General features: G+C 43.2%; 1 protein-coding gene across 2 annotated transcripts in view; it reads right to left on the bottom strand.

Annotated features, from left to right (window-relative positions):
* LOC126282112 (atrophin-1-like) overlaps positions 1–17,509 on the bottom strand; it is an 829,584-nt gene that overhangs the window by 36,695 nt on the left and 775,380 nt on the right. For both annotated transcript variants that reach the window (XM_049981578.1, XM_049981586.1), the window contains exon 12: positions 632–734. In XM_049981578.1, coding sequence (XP_049837535.1) covers positions 632–734 — 103 coding nt within the window. The remainder of the gene's footprint in view (positions 1–631; positions 735–17,509) is intronic.

Here is a 17,509-nt window from a genome sequence, read left to right as displayed (position 1 = left end):
CCCATAGGAAATAATCAAGCGGACCTCGCAGGCCATTGAACAGGACCTCCTCCTCCAATCAGCGACCAGGAAATACTGTACCGCTACCGCTCCATAGTATTGTACTGTACGTCTCTAAATAGCACTGAGTAATGAATGGGTCTATCTTCGATTCATAGCACTTTCTGTCATGGCACAGTGTATATACGATACAACAGAGCGGCGTAATGGACAAGTGAAGGAAACAAAACGTGCATCATGACTCCCTAGTCATGCAGGAAATAAAGAATATACAGTATAAGTAAACAGCACAGTACGTGCAAAATTGTACGCATATTAGTTGTACGTAAGCTGGTAATAGTAATACTAGACAAAGTGGTAGAAAAGTTTACTTCCATATCTCTTTATGCTGGCTTCTCCGACCCCATGTTCCCCACCTCAAAATGTTCAGTGCAGCATTTTCTGAGACCTGCTACATTTCTGCACGCTCTTACGGAAACATCCTGTATATGAGAACGAAGCGTCGCTGCTTGAGGTATGGCAACAGAGAATAGCGAAGGAAACGCGAGAACGACGACGTGCTGCCACCTGCCCTCGCCGACAGTGGCAGGTGGCAGAGCAGGCAGGTGCTGGCAGGTTGTGCGGGACTCACCTTGGCAGGTCTTCCCCGTGTAGCCCGGCCGACAGGCGCAGTAGAAGGAGTCGACGCTGCTCCAGCAGGTGCCGCCGTGACGACACGGATTCACGCTGCACGCCTGAAACACAAACACACACAGCTGCGGTCTAAAAAACTACACTGCTCCCCAAGACTTGAGGAGGAACGACAGGGTGACGGTCGAAAAAACTCGAACTTGTTTTTGCTGAATTCGAATGTATATACATTGAAGAATTATTCCCCAAAATATTATGCACGAACTCGAAAAAGTAATGATTCTGTGAGCTCTTCACGGTAAATGGCAACAGCCAAACAGTTGCAGGATACAGATTTATTGGAATCCTTCACCACGGTTTCGGTATATCTAAATATACCTTCATCAGAAACAAAAATACACTAAAATCACATCCTGCAGTGGAGATACATAAAACAATCGTGTCAAAGGCGCCACCTTGTTGTGTTGTGTATTACAAGTCTACTCGCAGAATTCACCAACTGTGACACTAAAAGGCAATAGGTGACACAAAATGGGAATAGTTAAGACTGGGCAATTCTGAATTTCAAAAAATGTTGAACGAAGTAATACTAGAAGATGCAATGAAAAGAAAATAGCCGAAATCCTTTGTAGTAAATTAAGTCAACGCCTAAGCGAAGCAGCTCATGTTCTTTTTCCCCAATAGTGTTAGACATTTTGCCGGCCGAGGTGGTATAGCGGTTCTAGGCGCTCAGTCCGGAACCGCGCGACTGCTACGGTCGCAGTTTCGAATCCTGACTCGGGCATGGATGTGTGTGATGTCCTTAGGTTAGTTAGGTTTAAGTAGTTCTAAGTTCTAGAGGACTGATGACCACAGATGTTAGGTCCCATAGTGCTCAGAGCCATTTGAATCATTTTGTTAAACTGTTCCATTAAGTTTCGGGTGTGCAGCCGCAAGAAAGCTCCTTCTTCTTCTAATATTTCGGTTGTAAAACGTTCAGCCATCTTCAGAGTGAGCTGGAAGACTGCCGCTCCAGTGTTCGCTTCGTCCATTTATACTGTTGTACCGCGCGACTGCGCATGTGGCCACAGATGCAAATGAGCCAGAGACGTTGGTCGGCGGCAGAGATGTGCATAATGCGCGAGTTGTATCTATGAAACAGCAGCTGATCTTTGTTGGCATATCGATGTATCATTGTGAGCTGCACTGTGAGGACGTCTTTGTGAGTCTATTACACCAAGTGCCGCATTCCAGGATTTATCAAGATTGAAACCACTGTCAAGCGAATTTAAATTGCCTCCTTTACTATCGAGTCCCAAAATGACGATGTAGTTGCCAAAATTTCGACGTTGTCATACAACATACTGTGGCCATTATCAGCACAGTGGTCACAGTGGTCACCGTATCTTGTATAACAATCTTTGGAAACGGCTGATCTATGGTAAACTACGAGAGTAATGATAAACCAGATCATCCAAATTGCTGGGTTGTTCTTGGAACGTGGGTAACGCAGCGTCTGCGATCTTCTCGTTTCCATCACGTCTAAAAATTCTGGGTTGTGTGGTGTATGATATCATGTCTCCTGTTGATATAATACCAAAAGTCAGATGCAGTTTCGCAAGTGAACTTGTTAATTATTATAGCGTTGAGACCACATGTTTCACGTGTCAAAGTAGTGCTGCGATAGATGTTGTATAATTTTTCGTTAGTTGCTACTTATTCGTGGACAAGCACGTACCACTTGGCTTTAACACAAGTGACAGAAGTTACTCTGTAGATTCCGTCAGATGATATCCTACTTTATCTGAGGGTAGACCTCCCGCAGATAATTTAGTTTTGCTGTTCTTCATTTATTAAGATATACTGTCGATCGCACTTGATGTATACGGAGATGAAATCAAGAAAATTTGACCAAATATATGTTAACCTCTTCGTGTCGCTGTCATGTCGAATGGCCGCTCCAAGCTTACTGGCTACCATCAGTTAAGGTCGTAATATTCTTGGTATACAGCGTTCATGGGCAACCATTATACACTCCTGGAAATGGAAAAAAGAACACATTGACACCGGTGTTGTCAGACCCACCATACTTGCTCCGGACACCGCGAGAGGGCTGTACAAGCAATGATCACACGCACGGCACAGCGGACACACCAGGAACCGCGGTATTGGCCGTCGAATGGCGCTAGCTGCGCAGCATTTGTGCACCGCCGCCGTCAGTGTCAGCCAGTTTGCCGTGGCATACGGAGCTCCATCGCAGTCTTTAACACTGGTAGCATGCCGCGACAGCGTGGACGTGAACCGTTTGTACAGTTGACGGACTTTGAGCGAGGGCGTATAGTGGGCATGCGGGAGGCCGGGTGGACGTACCGCCGAATTGCTCAACACGTGGGGCGTGAGGTCTCCACAGTACATCGATGTTGTCGCCAGTGGTCGGCGGAAGGTGCACGTGCCCGTCGACCTGGGACCGGACCGCAGCGACGCACGGATGCACGCCAAGACCGTAGGATCCTACGCAGTGCCGTAGGGGACCGCACCGCCACTTCCCAGCAAATTAGGGACACTGTTGCTCCTGGGGTATCGGCGAGGACCATTCGCAACCGTCTCCATGAAGCTGTGCTACGGTCCCGCACACCGTTAGACCGTCTTCCGCTCACGCCCCAACATCGTGCAGCCCGCCTCCAGTGGTGTCGCGACAGGCGTGAATGGAGGGACGAATGGAGACGTGTCGTCTTCAGCGATGAGAGTCGCTTCTGCCTTGGTGCCAATGATGGTCGTATGCGTGTTTTTCGCCGTGCAGGTGAGCGCCACAATCAGGACTGCATACGACCGAGGCACACAGGGCCAACACCCGGCATCATGGTGTGGGGAGCGATCTCCTACACTGGCCGTACACCTCTGGTGATCATCGAGGGGACACTGAATAGTGCAGGTACATCCAAACCGCCATCGAACCCATCGTTCTACCATTCCTAGACCGGCAAGGAAACTTTCTGTTCCAACAGGACAACGCACTTCCGCATGTATCCCGTGCCACCCAACGTGCTCTAGAAAGTGTAAGTCAACTACCCTGGCCAGCAAGATCTCCGGATCTGTCCCCCATTGAGCATGTTTGGGACTGAATGAAGCGTCGTCTCACGCGGTCTGCACGTCCAGCACGAACGCTGGTTCAACTGAGGCGCCAGGTGGAAATGGCATGGCAAGCTGTTCCACAGGACTACATTCAGCATCTCTACGATCGTCTCCATGGGGGAATAACAGCTTGCATTGCTGCGAAAGGTGGATATACAGGGATATACACTGTACTACTGCCAACATTGTGCATGCTCTGTTGCCTGTGTCTATGTGCCTGTGGTTCTGTCAGTTTGATCATGTGATGTATCTGACCCCAGGAATGAGTCAATAAAGTTTCCCCTTCCTGGGACAATGAATTCACGGTGTTCTTATTTCAATTTCCAGGAGTGTATTTACTCTGAAAGCCTTTGTAGCTGCTCTGAAAAGCGTATGCAACAGGCTGTGACGTCAGCACTACGCTTTCGGGCCGGACGGTAGAGCGGTTGTTTGTCCAGAAACTAATGGCGAGTGGGACAAATTCTTCCTTTCTTCCCCACAGTATCACACCTGCCTCCCACTACTCGGCACGTGGGAGCATACTTTCATTTGCTGCATCTGGGCGATAGGACTGTAAAGAAGAGGCCCTGCTATGGTCACTACGGCGGCAACTTAGCAAGCGAATTTCGCCGTAGCTCAGGACGCCAGTACATCTGGATTTGCAAATTTGACAAACACCAAAGCCGACTGCTAGGACCTGTGCCCGTTATGTCAGCGCCAGGTTGAACACTGGCAAATTTTGGGGAAGTCTTTGCTGATGTTAGTTTTGTACTACCCACATTACCCAGATCGCCATCAGTGCTAGATTCCAGGCACCCCCAAAGTGACGCGTCCACAGTATCTAAGGCGCTCCACTGGCAGTGGGTGCCGGCTGCACAGCCACCGCACAGTGCAGGGTTTATCGTGAATGCCGTCTTTACCTTGTTGGATCATCACTACGGAAATGTCCTTTGTTTATTTAATGGGGAGTGTGATACAGGAGCCAGTGTTATGGGCTAACCCCAGTGGGATTTCTCTTCAGTCTGCGACGACTGTGCAGCTTTACGATCTTGACTTCTCGTGTCTGCTTTCTGCATCATCTCTACAAGAGCGTCTGCTCTGGAGCATTAACAAGCTCGTGTTGGTATACATACCAGCTCCTTAGTTCGGCCCAGACGGACCGCTGGGTCGTCTTCTGGCAACAGCGTCACTCAGATGCGGCGTGGCACACTTGTGATCAAAATAGGCGAAAGATCTACACAACATTAGTCCAGAATTAAATCACTCGGGAAAGTGGCAGCCAAAAGATCATTAGAGTTGGTTTGCAGAATATGTGAGTCTCGAGTCACACCATCAGACTTTCAGAAAAAAGAAACATTGTAATTTAATTCCGGAAGATACAAAGGAGACAGTAAAGGAAAGGTTCAAGGGTGTAGCGAGATTAGGAATGATTTTGGCTGTAACTGCGAAAATTATATTCAGAATATTTTTTGTGTCTTGATCACTTTCAGTCAACGGCGCCGTCCTGAGACACACATAGTAATGAAGGTGACTCACCTAAAAATTGCAGCCAAATTTCGCGGGAGTGGCAAGTGTTATTAACGTGCTGTTTTTATGGAATGGGTTGGCAGTAAGGAGCTCGTATTGTTAGCTAAGAAACAGATTGTAATAATACTTATTGTATTTCTTGTGCAAATATAGATTTTTGGAATGGCTAAATGCCTGTCAGCATTAACACACTAAACGTTGGGTAAATTAGAATGTCAGTGTGCGTCTGCGAGGTTACGTTCGCCCATTATCTGCACCTACATGTGAACTCGTTGCAGCAGATCGCCGGTAGGAAAGCCGAGCAGAAACCTACCGTCCTGCACCTCCCATCAGGCTGAATACAACCTAACTATTCCAAGAATAGGGAAAAGGTCTTAATTTTGAATGAAAGGTGGAAATACTGGCAAATCTTCGGTATATTCTGAACCTTGAGACGTACACTTTCACTGCCAAGCCCATGCTAATCTTTACAGAGTCATGCACAAAACCTTTCATTCACGTTAGCGAGTTTATGGTAACGTTTTTACCGAAGTATGAACAGCTACTAAGCACGAATTGTTCTTAAATGAAAATATTAACCATGCTGTTAAGTTTATCGGTGTCTAATGCACTCACGTTTTTAGTCACCGACCTGCTCAATATGCCACGCAGAATTACTGTCCTTTCTCATACATAAAATTACTTAAAAAGTTCGTACCTTCTAAAAAAAAAGTACACCGGAATAAATTTACCTTCACTTGAAAACACTTCTGAAACATGTAGCACAACTAAAACGAGGAAATGATAACTTCGTTTGGAGCTCATACTACGCACGACAGTACCATTGAAAGGCTGAACTCCAACTCCCTTAGACTGCTGTAAGCATTCTATATCGCCCAAAAAAAAAAAGAAAAAAAAAGACTCGCGAAGAATATTCTGTTGACTAACCAATCAAAAAATAACACACTTTCGAACTGAACTTTTAACCGGAAATAAATATTTAACATTATGATATTTTATTTATACTTTACATTATTAACGTTTTTCATTTTCACTCGAATTAGCTTTCCTTTTACGATTGTGATACAAAATTCCCCGTCTGCATTCAGACTACCTGAAAACTTTCTCGCACTAGTTAGTACAGCGTTCATCAGTAGAACAATGATCTACATATTTACTTTAGACCACATTCACGCATCATTCACACTACTAAAAGCATATACAAAATTGTACAAACATAAATAAACAAGAAAGCCTTCAAGAAATGAACAGAAGAATTCACAAAAACTTTCTTTTGACCTGTTTCTTGAATGTCTCTGTACACTACTGGATTCTCGTGGTCAAAATTATTAACTACATTATAGTTCTCTCTGCTTAGTCCTGTCAGCCACTGTCCTCTAGCAGATGAAAATTAGAACTGCAAAATCGACTGAACCCGTTTGAGACATCTGTCACTGTGCACGTATGAGTCATTCTCCCGATACCCAGGTTCTATACAGGAGCGAAATAAGGCTCCAAGCCTCAAGTGGTGTTTTCAGTAGGGTTCTAGAACGACACATTTACGAGATGTCGTATTTTGAAAAGTTCCCACACCGACAATTGTACAATACCTGTGGTAGCACACACTAAAGAGCAACACAACTGCATAAATAAGTTACCTGGAATCTAAACAGTAACAAGAAAACTGACCCTCGCAGATTGTGTTCAAAATGACACCGGCAGCGGCAATACACACTTTCAGTCTGATGTGAAATGACTGCTTCACGCGTGCTAACATTTCAGAAAAAATGTCCAAGCAGGCTGCAGTAATATGTCACTGCATATCGTTGGGTGTAGTTGGCAATGTTCTTGTAGACATCGTCTTTCAGCTTTCCCCACAGAAAAAAGTCTACAAGCGTCAAATCTGGGGAATGGGGAGACTAAGGTACAGGTCCTCTTTGTCCAGTCCAACGATTTCGAAATAATTCGTGAAGTTATTCCTTGCCGGCAGAGGAAAATCTTCAAGGATCCGTGGAAGATGGTCTGTTAGGAGGCCGCGATACTTGTGCGGTTTCAGTGCTCCTTCGATGAAATAGGTCCTACGACCTATTGGTTCAAAATCACACATCACACGTTTACACTCCATGGACCCTGACATTCGACCTGAAGAGGCCAACAGGGATTGTCAACTGGCTAATAGTGCATGTTTCGGTAGTTTACCTGGCTTCACCACTAGGCAAGAAACATTGTACATCTGGAGTATACTAATTCAATGCCCACCTGCAGAAGTTAACTCGATTCTCATAACCGTATTTATGCAGCTCTTGATAGAGAGGTGATAGGGATGGAACATATGTACATCGAAAATGCGTAGGACATCTCCCTGAGTCATATGGATCAACTGCAACAACAGCAATAACTTTTATTTCCCCTTTATCTGTCGTCACTTGTTTCCTTCTGTTACATTGTGTAGGTGTTATGCTACCACATTCACGTAACTAGGTGAAGAGGTTGATAAGTAATTGCCCAGATGGCTGACGTCTACTGTGATGTGCTGCCGCATACACCGTACAAGGACGAACTGCATTCTACCTACCCTCTCCGTCCAGCACAAGCGTGTCGACTTTTTCTGCATTGGTAAATCCCATCGTCCACTCACGTCCCGCTGCTTGGAAAGTCACACAGTAACTGACCAGCCAGTCGCAGTGCACTCTAGGAACACACAATCACACTGTAAGCAACCATAAAAACATTGTACATAGCAAGTACTCAGGTTGAATGGCACGAACAAGTGTCGATGAGGAAACGTTTCAAAATAAGATATCTCCTACGCGACTCGCACTAGACCCCGCAAGAAATACCACTGACATTCTAATTTACCCAAACATTATTTTGTTAGTGTCAATAGGCATTGTTCCATTTAAAAAATTGTATGTTTGCAGCAGTAACACACATTCTAAGTATTATTACAATCTGTTTGTTGGCTAGCAAATACGAGCTCCTGACTACCAATACATTCTGTGAAAACCACACATAAATAACACTTTCCCTTTCCGTAATATTTGTGGTACAAGAAAAAGGGTTCAATGCGCTCTGAGCACTATGGGACTTAACATCTGAGGACATCATTCCCCTAGAACTTAGAACTTCTTAAACCTAACTAACCTAAGGTCATCATACATATCCATGCCCGAGGCAGGATTCGAACTTGCGACCGTAGCGGTCGCGCGGTTCCAGACTGAAGCCCCTAGAACCGCTCGACCACACCGGCCGGCTGTAGTACAAGTTGAGATGATTCACCGCATATATACATTTAATCGAAATGAGGTACATTTTTCCTAGGATCCCAGCTTGCTATCATTATCATCCACCACGTCGCGCAGCGTAAAAGCTGTATTAAAATGGTTCAGATGGCTCTGAGCACTATGGGACTTAACATCTATGGTCATCAGTCCCCCTAGAACCTAGAACTGCTAAAACCTAACTACCCTAAGGACATCACACAACACCCAATCATCACGAGGCAGAGAAAATCCCTGACCCCGCCGGGAATCGAATCCGGGAACCCGGGCGCAGGAAGCGAGAACGATACGACACGACCACGAGCTGCGGGCGGATAAACCTGTATTAAGAAGCCTCGTCTGAAGGCATTTGTCTGGAGCATAGCTCTGTACGGATGTGAAATGTTGGCGCTAAGTATTCCTGACAAGAGGAAAATTAAAGCTCATGGTAATCTTTCAGAACATTTCTCGTTGAGGAAAAGACGTTCGTGGAGTCACAACTTCTGCTCCATTCACCACAATCGTCTGTCGCCATGGTATAGATAGACCGAAGAGAGTCAGATACTCACTGAAAACGGCAATCGTTGTATTTTATAAATATTTTATTGCGGTCAACACTGTTTCATAATTAATGAGGAGTACTGAATCGAACTGGGGAGAAAAGAAATGCATGACACAACTTGACTAAAGTAAGGGATTGGTGGATAGGACACAATCTGAAGCATCAAGGAATTTCCAGTTTGGTAAGGGAGGGAAGAGTGGGATGTACAAACTGTAGAAGGAAGGCCTAGGCGTGAATACAGTTAGCAGGTCCAGATGCGTGAGCGTTATAGTAGCTATCCAGACATGAAGGGGCTTGCACATGGTAGAGTAGTGAATCAAACCAGTCTCCGAACTGAACGCCCCAACAATAAAAACATCGATTCTCACGATCTCTGTTTCTCGGATTTTGGTGATGAAGATCGTCTTACTGGGGTTTATTGTCTTTTATTTACCATTGCTTATGTTGTCACTTCACATCTTAAGTCGCTGCTAAGCGCTTCTAGAACTTCGTTTCGCAAACTGGTGCGAGACACTGAAGCTAACCTTCTCTCTTTAAGAAGACATGACGTTAAGACATAAATTAATGGAATATTGCCAACTATAGTTGTGATATATAATAAATCCTTTCAGGTGGAATAATTAATTAAACGTGGTTTATCTTTGCAGTACCAAACAAATATAAATTTCAAGAACAGCTAGTCCACCTTACTAAACTTTTCGACCCCATCCACTCCCCCCCCCCCCCCCCCCCCCTCCCCAACCTCACCAGTTTTACTCTCGTTCCATTAACTGCAATATCGTTGGCACATTTACTTCTGTCAACTGTTATATCGCAAATATGTGCAGCCAATTTGCTACGAAAATTTCTCAGCTTTATAGAGCTAGATTACCTACAATAGCCTGTATGTATTTTAAGAAGAAGTTTTGCCCTACCTGCCAGGTCAACGCGAGTACTAAGCAGTCACAAAAAACTTTTATTATCATAGAAGTTTTGAACTCAGTTCGCGTGCTTTCAGAAAATAATAATGAATTAAAGATGGGTCCGCCGTTTTGCAATTAAACGTAGCATTGTTTTGTTCTAACACTCGAACATATTTCACCACGGTTGTGGAATCATCAATGTTTTTTTTTTCCTTTTGTGTTTGTAGAATACATACCTACAGATTATTTGTAGGTTACGGAATAGGTTAGGTCACATGTTGTTATCATTGAGACTATATATGTCCTTTACCTTTTATTTTACATTGCGTGTATCTTGTGGCTGCCAAACGATATTAGCGACATCTCTAAATTAGTACAGCAAGTCCTCAGCAAACATGTAATATGTTGAGATGTCGTCTGCATTGAAATTTTTGCAATACAATCCTTAAATTGTATTTTCAGGTAATACTCACGGCATCTGCTGGTTTTTAAACATACCGTTGTAGTACCTGGCTCGTAATGACCTGTGACAAGCTTGTTTTTGTGTGCCAAACGTATTTGTGTGTAGTTGAGCTAAACAAGTGGACATTGGTAAATGTTTTGTGAAGCTTAAGTATGTAGCTTGTTATTCATAGATTATGTTTCGTACTTTGAGCGTTTTTACTCGAGTTTTCTCCTGCTCGTTTGTGAATATTGCTTCTTTCTATGTTGCTCTAGCTTGAACGCACGTTTCACTGTAGAAATTTATGTTTTTGACGCACTTCCTACTGTCCTTTTTTTTTACTGTTTTGTTGTTTGCTTCTCGTCCGCGAATTTTGAATCTGTTCCGTTTTTCTTTTTCACTCTCCGCGCAGGTGAATGTGTGTTGGTGTCTGAGTGTGTGCGATTTTTTAAACGTCCTTGGTGTACTACTTTCCATCTCTGGTTAATCTGATTGGTAGCCACAGGACTCAGTAAATGCGAAGTAAAATGTAAGATGCACTTATACTCGAAGTAACAAAATCTGATGTATCATATTTCCTAACCGAACACAGTCTTTATATGTGTATTTCATAAGAATAAAAGAAAAAAAGCCCACTGGTGATACTACAAACTTGGTGAAACATGTTTGGCTGTTAAAACAAAGCAGTAATTTGTGTAATTGCAAAAAGGCTGACCCACCCTTAATTGATAATTGTAAGTCTTATTACATTGAAAGGGACGCACGCAGTTGACATTTACATATGAACAGACATGAAGAGCAAACATCTTCCATAGAAAACTGTGGAAACAGAAAACAGTCTCTCGTCTAAATTCGCCTTCCCATTCTCTGTAAATCCTCCAAGTATTCTGCATTTAAATTTTTCGCTATTTTTCCGCGCTGCAGCAACATTTTTCCTTCGTCGCGAAAGCGCCTCTGGGGGTAAAAAGGAGATCCTTTTAAAACGTGGAACAACAACAAGAAGATTACAGGCGGCGACCCGGCTTCTCCCCCGGCAGACATTCCATGGAAATGACTTCCTCGCGGCGGAGCAAGAAGTTTGCAGCAACGTCGCAGCCGCTTCCGAGAGCGGACGGCTAAAGTGATTTAGCGTCGCGGTAGGATGTCGTTAGCTGCAGGGGCGTGTTATCCAGGAAAAAGGAGGAGAAAAAAAAACATGCCTGACGACTCACTCGTGCCTCTTAATCCGCTTACAAGCCGCGGGCGGGGCCAAGTGCCACTGCCCCTCCCCCCCCCCCCCCCCCCGTCCCCATAACTGAGCAGCGTCTGACCTCCGAGTCCTGAAAACATGAAAGGATGGCGGACCAGTACTACCGTTTGGGTAATCTGTGATTATTTCAGAAGTCCGTGTGGGTGTCGTAACGTAACAGCCTTGAATTTTGTACCGGAGTATGCGATACACAGTTTCTACTTGTATCGAGTATCGTGTTACCATGTGACTGTATTTCACATACATTGTCCATTATGTAATATTATTTAGAGAAGTTGAAGATTCTATGTTAAATTACAAAGCTGATATTTTAAATAAGATATTGACAAGGTTACATACCATTAAAATAAAAATCATCAAATTTATACTAATAACAATGCCATTGTGTAGGGCAGCTTTTTTGCAAACGAAATTATCGTTCAGAAAGTTCTGTAAAATTAGGATGGAAAAGCCAGACTGTTTAGCAGTTTATAACGTAACGTGTAGAGTACCTTGTTGCACGAAAAATAACCCAACGCAGTTAGCTAATATGTAGATTCTAGTTGATGATGTTGTTGTTGTGGTCTTCAGTCCTGAGACTGGTTTGATGCAGCTCTCCATCCTAATGTATCCTGTTCAAGCTGCTTCATCTTCCAGTACCTACTGCAGCCTACATTCTTCTGAATCTGGTTAGTGTATTCATCTCTTGGTCTCCCTCTACGATTTTTACCCTCCTCCCTACCCTCCAATGCTAAATTTGTGACCTCTTAAATCTATACTCGATGTTAACAAATTTCTCTTCTTCAGAAACGCTTTTCTTGCCATTGTCAGTCTACATTTTATATCCTCTCTACTTCGACCATCATCAGTTATTTTGCTCCCCAAATAGCAAAACTCCTTTACTAATTTAAGCGTAATTCCATCGGCATTACCCGACTTTTATTCGACTACAATCCATTATCCTTGTTTTGCTTTTGTTGATGTTCATCTTATATCCTCCTTTCAAGGCACTGTCCATTTCATTCAACTGCTCTTCCACGTTGTTTGCTGTCTCTGACCGAATTACTCTGTTATCGGCGAACCTCAAAGTTTTTATTTCTTCTCCGTGGATTTTAATACCTACTCTGAAATTTCTTTAGTTTCCTTTACTGCTTGCTCAATATACAGATTGAATACCATCGGGGAGAGGCTACAATCCTATCTCACTCCACTGCTTCCCTATCATGTCCCTCGACTCTGGTTTCTGTACAAATTGTAAACAAAAGTAATTAAGTAATGTAGTAAAATTTTTCATATTTTAGGAGTGATTGCTTGCAATTCATATTTTACTAAATGTTGTATAAAAGGTGTTACAATGGAACGAAAAATTTCAAGCAATTTCTTCACTGCAGTAGATATTGCTACTGGCCATAATTTGTGTGAATGCTCAATTTTTCATTATAATTTTATATCCGTATTAGTACCAATAAATTTTTTTTCCATACAAGAACCAGAGGTGGGCCAAAGTAGGTAGTGCTGTGTTGTCCGAACAAGAAACAGCCAGGGCAAAAGCACCACAGGCGAAAAAACGTGGGCTGGTGCCAGAGCCATAGAGACTCTCCACTTGCGCGAGTTCCATCAGCGCCACTGACGGCGCTGAGGATGAACATATTGATTGAGACTCGGCCAATTGCCGTCCGTGTACAATCGGCCAAGGACCGGACGACAACGGACAGAATCCTACTTGGAAGACAGACGAGCAACTCTCGCCCACTTCGCTATAGATCATCGTCCAGGGCTGACATAGATATAGTGAATGTCGTTTATTGAACTCTTAGGATGGAACAGACAGTTGTTTTAAATTGCATTTTCTATGTATTGTGAACTTTACCTACGATTATTTGCACTTTGCCACTGAGGGCGTTTTATGCGTTATATTGCATGCAGTACTGCAGACTTAATCATTCAAGAAGTCACAAAGAAAAGTAAACCTTTTTAACCCATTTGTGTGACTTTGTTATTAATTTGTTGGAGTGTTGGAGAACCTTCGTTCTCCTATCCTGTTACGTGACCCTGGGGCATATCTCTGTAATAGTGGCAGGGAGAATTTTTCTTAGCAGTGTACTGCACCAGAAGCTGTTTCACGAAGCCACAAGCTCGGCCTACCGTAACTACAGTGGCAATTCGGCCTCCACAGCAATTTTGCCGTGGGCTTTACAAAACTGGCGACGAGGTTATGCAAAATTTTGCTGACAGTTACCTGTCGGAGGTGGAGGGGATATAAACTGTAGACTGGCAATGGCAAGGAAATCGTTTCTGAAGAAGAGAAATTTGTTAACATCGAGTATAGATTTAAGTGTCAGGAAGTCGTTTCTGAAAGTATCCGTATGGAGGGTAGCCATATATGGAAGTGAAACAGGGACAATAAATAGTTTGGACAAGAAGAGAATAGAACCTTTTGAAATGTGGTGCTACAGAAGAATGTTCAAGATTAGGTTGGTAGATCACGTAACTAGTGAGGAGGTATTGAATAGGATTGGGGAGAAGAGAAGTTTGTGGCACAACTTGACCAGAAGAAGGGATCGGTTGGTAGGACATGTCCTGAGGCATCAAGAGATCACAAATTTAGCATTGGATGGCAGTGTGGAGGGTAAAAATCGTAGAGCGAGACCAAGAGATGAATAGACTAAGCAGATTCAGAAGGATGTAGGTTGCAGTAGGTACTGGGAGATGAAGAAGCTTGCACAGGATAGGTTAGCATGGAGAGCTGCATCAAACCAGTCTCAGGACTGAAGACCACAAGAACAACAACCTGTCGGATCATGTGAGTCGTTAACGGCACTATTAGTGAGTTCTTAGAAACGAGTACAGGATGTAAATTTGTCAGTTCATTAGTGGCGGATCGCTATATTTCAAAACGTTGACCTACGTAAATCGTTACAGAATTCAGCGTTCTCTAACAAGGCAATGGAACCAGGGCGCGTGCACGCAACCAATATGTACAAAAATGAGGATCAGCCGGTAAGTCTTGAAACAAGTAGGCACTATAAAAGTAACGTTTTTCCTCTAAAGCTTCTATAATTACAAAATCTTCTCAATTTGCTGTCGAGAAAAATACAATCATTAATTAAAACTTTACAGCGAAGGGCTACGTCCTGGTTAAGAATACGAACGCTGCAGTGTTCGTAATACATTCATATGAACTGGAATTCCCATTCGGCTTTACAAAGAATACTCTACGATATTGGCTCCTAACTTAGTTTGCATTTATCACGAATCTCACACCCAGCGTAAAGTTACAAGTGACTGGAAATACAGGCAGGTGACTCCTGTACATAAGAAGGGTGAAAGAACAGGATCGACGACATTACAGACCAATATCTTTAACATCGGTTTGCTGCAGGCTCTTGAATATACTCTCACATAGAATATAATAAATTTTGTTGCGTCGTACAAGCTTCTTTACTCGGATCAACACGTTTCTAGAAGGCGTAGCTCTTGTCAAACTCAGCTTTCCCTGTTCTCACGTGATATACTGCGAACTACGGGAGAAGGCTGACAGACAGATTCCATATTCCTTGGTTACGGGCCGCGGTGGTCTCGCGGTTCTAGGCGCGCAGTCCGGAACCGTGCGACTGCTACGGTCGCAGGTTCGAATCCTGCCTCGGGCATGGATGTGTGTGATGTCCTTAGGTTAGTTAGGTTTAAGTAGTTCTAAGTTCTTGGGGACTAATGACCACAGCAGTTGAGTCCCATAGTGCTCAGAGCCATTTTTGAACCTTGGTTACGAAAATCATCTGACACGGAGTCCAACTGTAGACTGTAGGCGAAGGTACGAGTTTCTTGAAGGCTTTTTTAAATAACAAAATCTAGAGAGTTATCCTCAACGGTGAATGTTCATCAGACACAAGCGCATCGTCAGGAGTGCCTCAGGCAAGTGTGCTACGACCGCTGCTGTTTTCAGTATACATAAACGAACTGGAGGACAGGGTAGGCAGCTGTCTGCGGTTATTTGCTGATGATGCTGTGGTGTACGGTAAGGTGTCGAAGTTGAATGACTGTAAGATACAAGATGACTTAGAGAAAATTTGTAAGTGGTGTGATGAATGGTAGGTTACTCTAAATGTAGAATAATATAAGCCAATGCAGACGTGTAAAAATAAAAAATAAAAACATAATGTTCGAATACGGTATTAGTAGTGTCCTGCTTGGGACCGTCACATCGATTAAATATCTACGAGTAACACTGCAAAACGATATGAAATCAATCGAGCTTCTACGGATTGTGATAGGGAATGCGAATGGTCGACTTCGGTTTACTGGGAGATATTTGGGAAAGTGTGGTTCATGTGTAAACGAGACCGCATCTAGGACACTACCGCGAACCACTCGTGAGTACTGCTGAAGCGTTTGGGATCCGCGACAGATTGGATTAAAGGAAGATATCGAAGCAATTGATGGATTTCCAGTTTCAGTTGGGGGTTGACTGTTAGATTTGTTATCAGTAGAGTAGAACAACATGCAAGTATCACGGATATCCTTCGGGAACTCGAACGGGAATTCCTGCAGGGAAGCCGACGTTCTTTTAGGGGAACACTACTGTCAAAAGTAAGAGCACCAGCATTCGTACATTTCGGTTAACGACCACTAAGATAAGAGAACTAAGGACTGATATGGAGGCATATACACACTAGTGTTTCTATCGCTCTGTTTCCGAGTAGAACAGGAATGGAAAGGACTAGTGGTGGTACAGAGTATTCTTCGCCTCGCACCATACGGTAGCTTGTGGAGTATCTATATAGATGTAGGAGATAGAACTCTGTACTGGCGTATGGAAATATGTAGTCAAAAACATTTAAAAATACTGGTTAATATGGAAAATTCATTATACAGGGCAACTCAAAATCAACAGAGTGGTAACAGTATTTAATTCTTAGCGATATATGGTTAAGCATTACAAAAATGCAATAATACACCTAAGGCATAATCCATTTTATGCCGATCATTCTGATGCATAAGTGGAGTCACAAAAAAGAGCGCACTGGAAATATTTATTTTCAGTTGTGCGGATGTTTTCGGCAAATAAGACACATTCGCGGCATAACACGGAGTCTATTGCTGACAGGTCTGGAGATACAGGTGGTCAGGAACAGAACACAGTGCCGTTGTGTCCGATACAACCGGAGCAATGGTTTCGAAAATGTTGATTTAAAAATCTGAAAACTTCCATGCACCAATTTGGGAGAGATCTATCTCAGCGAGTATGTACAACGTGGAACTAGTAATACGCGCACAACAATCCTTTAGAAAATATCGTCAATACGTCTGACAGACGTTTCAGTTGCACCGTAGTAACACGTCATCGTAAAATGATAGACGACACAACAATATTCTCAGAACTAGTCAATGGCTCTTCCTAAATTAACTGTCTGACAAAGTTAGTGGAGTATCCAGAAGACATAGCCGCATAACAGTATATCTTTACACAATTACAAATCATCAACGAATATATAAAGGATTACAGCTCAAGTTTTCTGTGACAGACAGGATGGCTACTAGAGTGCATTAGCCTTCATCGTGTTTATTACTGAATATAGGTTCCGCCTTTTATACAAAGCACTTTCTTTTGTTACCCAAACATGTTTCAGCACCTCTGTGCCATCATCATTGTTTTTATAATTGAAAAACTGTTAGAAGTGAACGTATTTTAGATTGTAACTGATCTAACAAAATGAGGCATTAAGATATTTTCTATTCGTTCTTTTACTTTTCAGCCCTCATTTTCATATTACACGGCTTTGCAGGACCATCTGTATGGTGTCCTGCACTGATAGCTTTTCATCTGCGAACTAAACGATGTAAATGTGAATTTCATCAGCGAGTTGACGTCTCCCTTGACTTTTAAAAATG

The sequence above is a fragment of the Schistocerca gregaria genome, chromosome 1 (assembly GCF_023897955.1).
Source record: "Schistocerca gregaria isolate iqSchGreg1 chromosome 1, iqSchGreg1.2, whole genome shotgun sequence".
NCBI lineage: Eukaryota > Metazoa > Arthropoda > Insecta > Orthoptera > Acrididae > Schistocerca > Schistocerca gregaria.
Note: the sequence above shows the minus strand (reverse complement) of the source record. Positions and strands in the feature narration are given on the sequence as shown.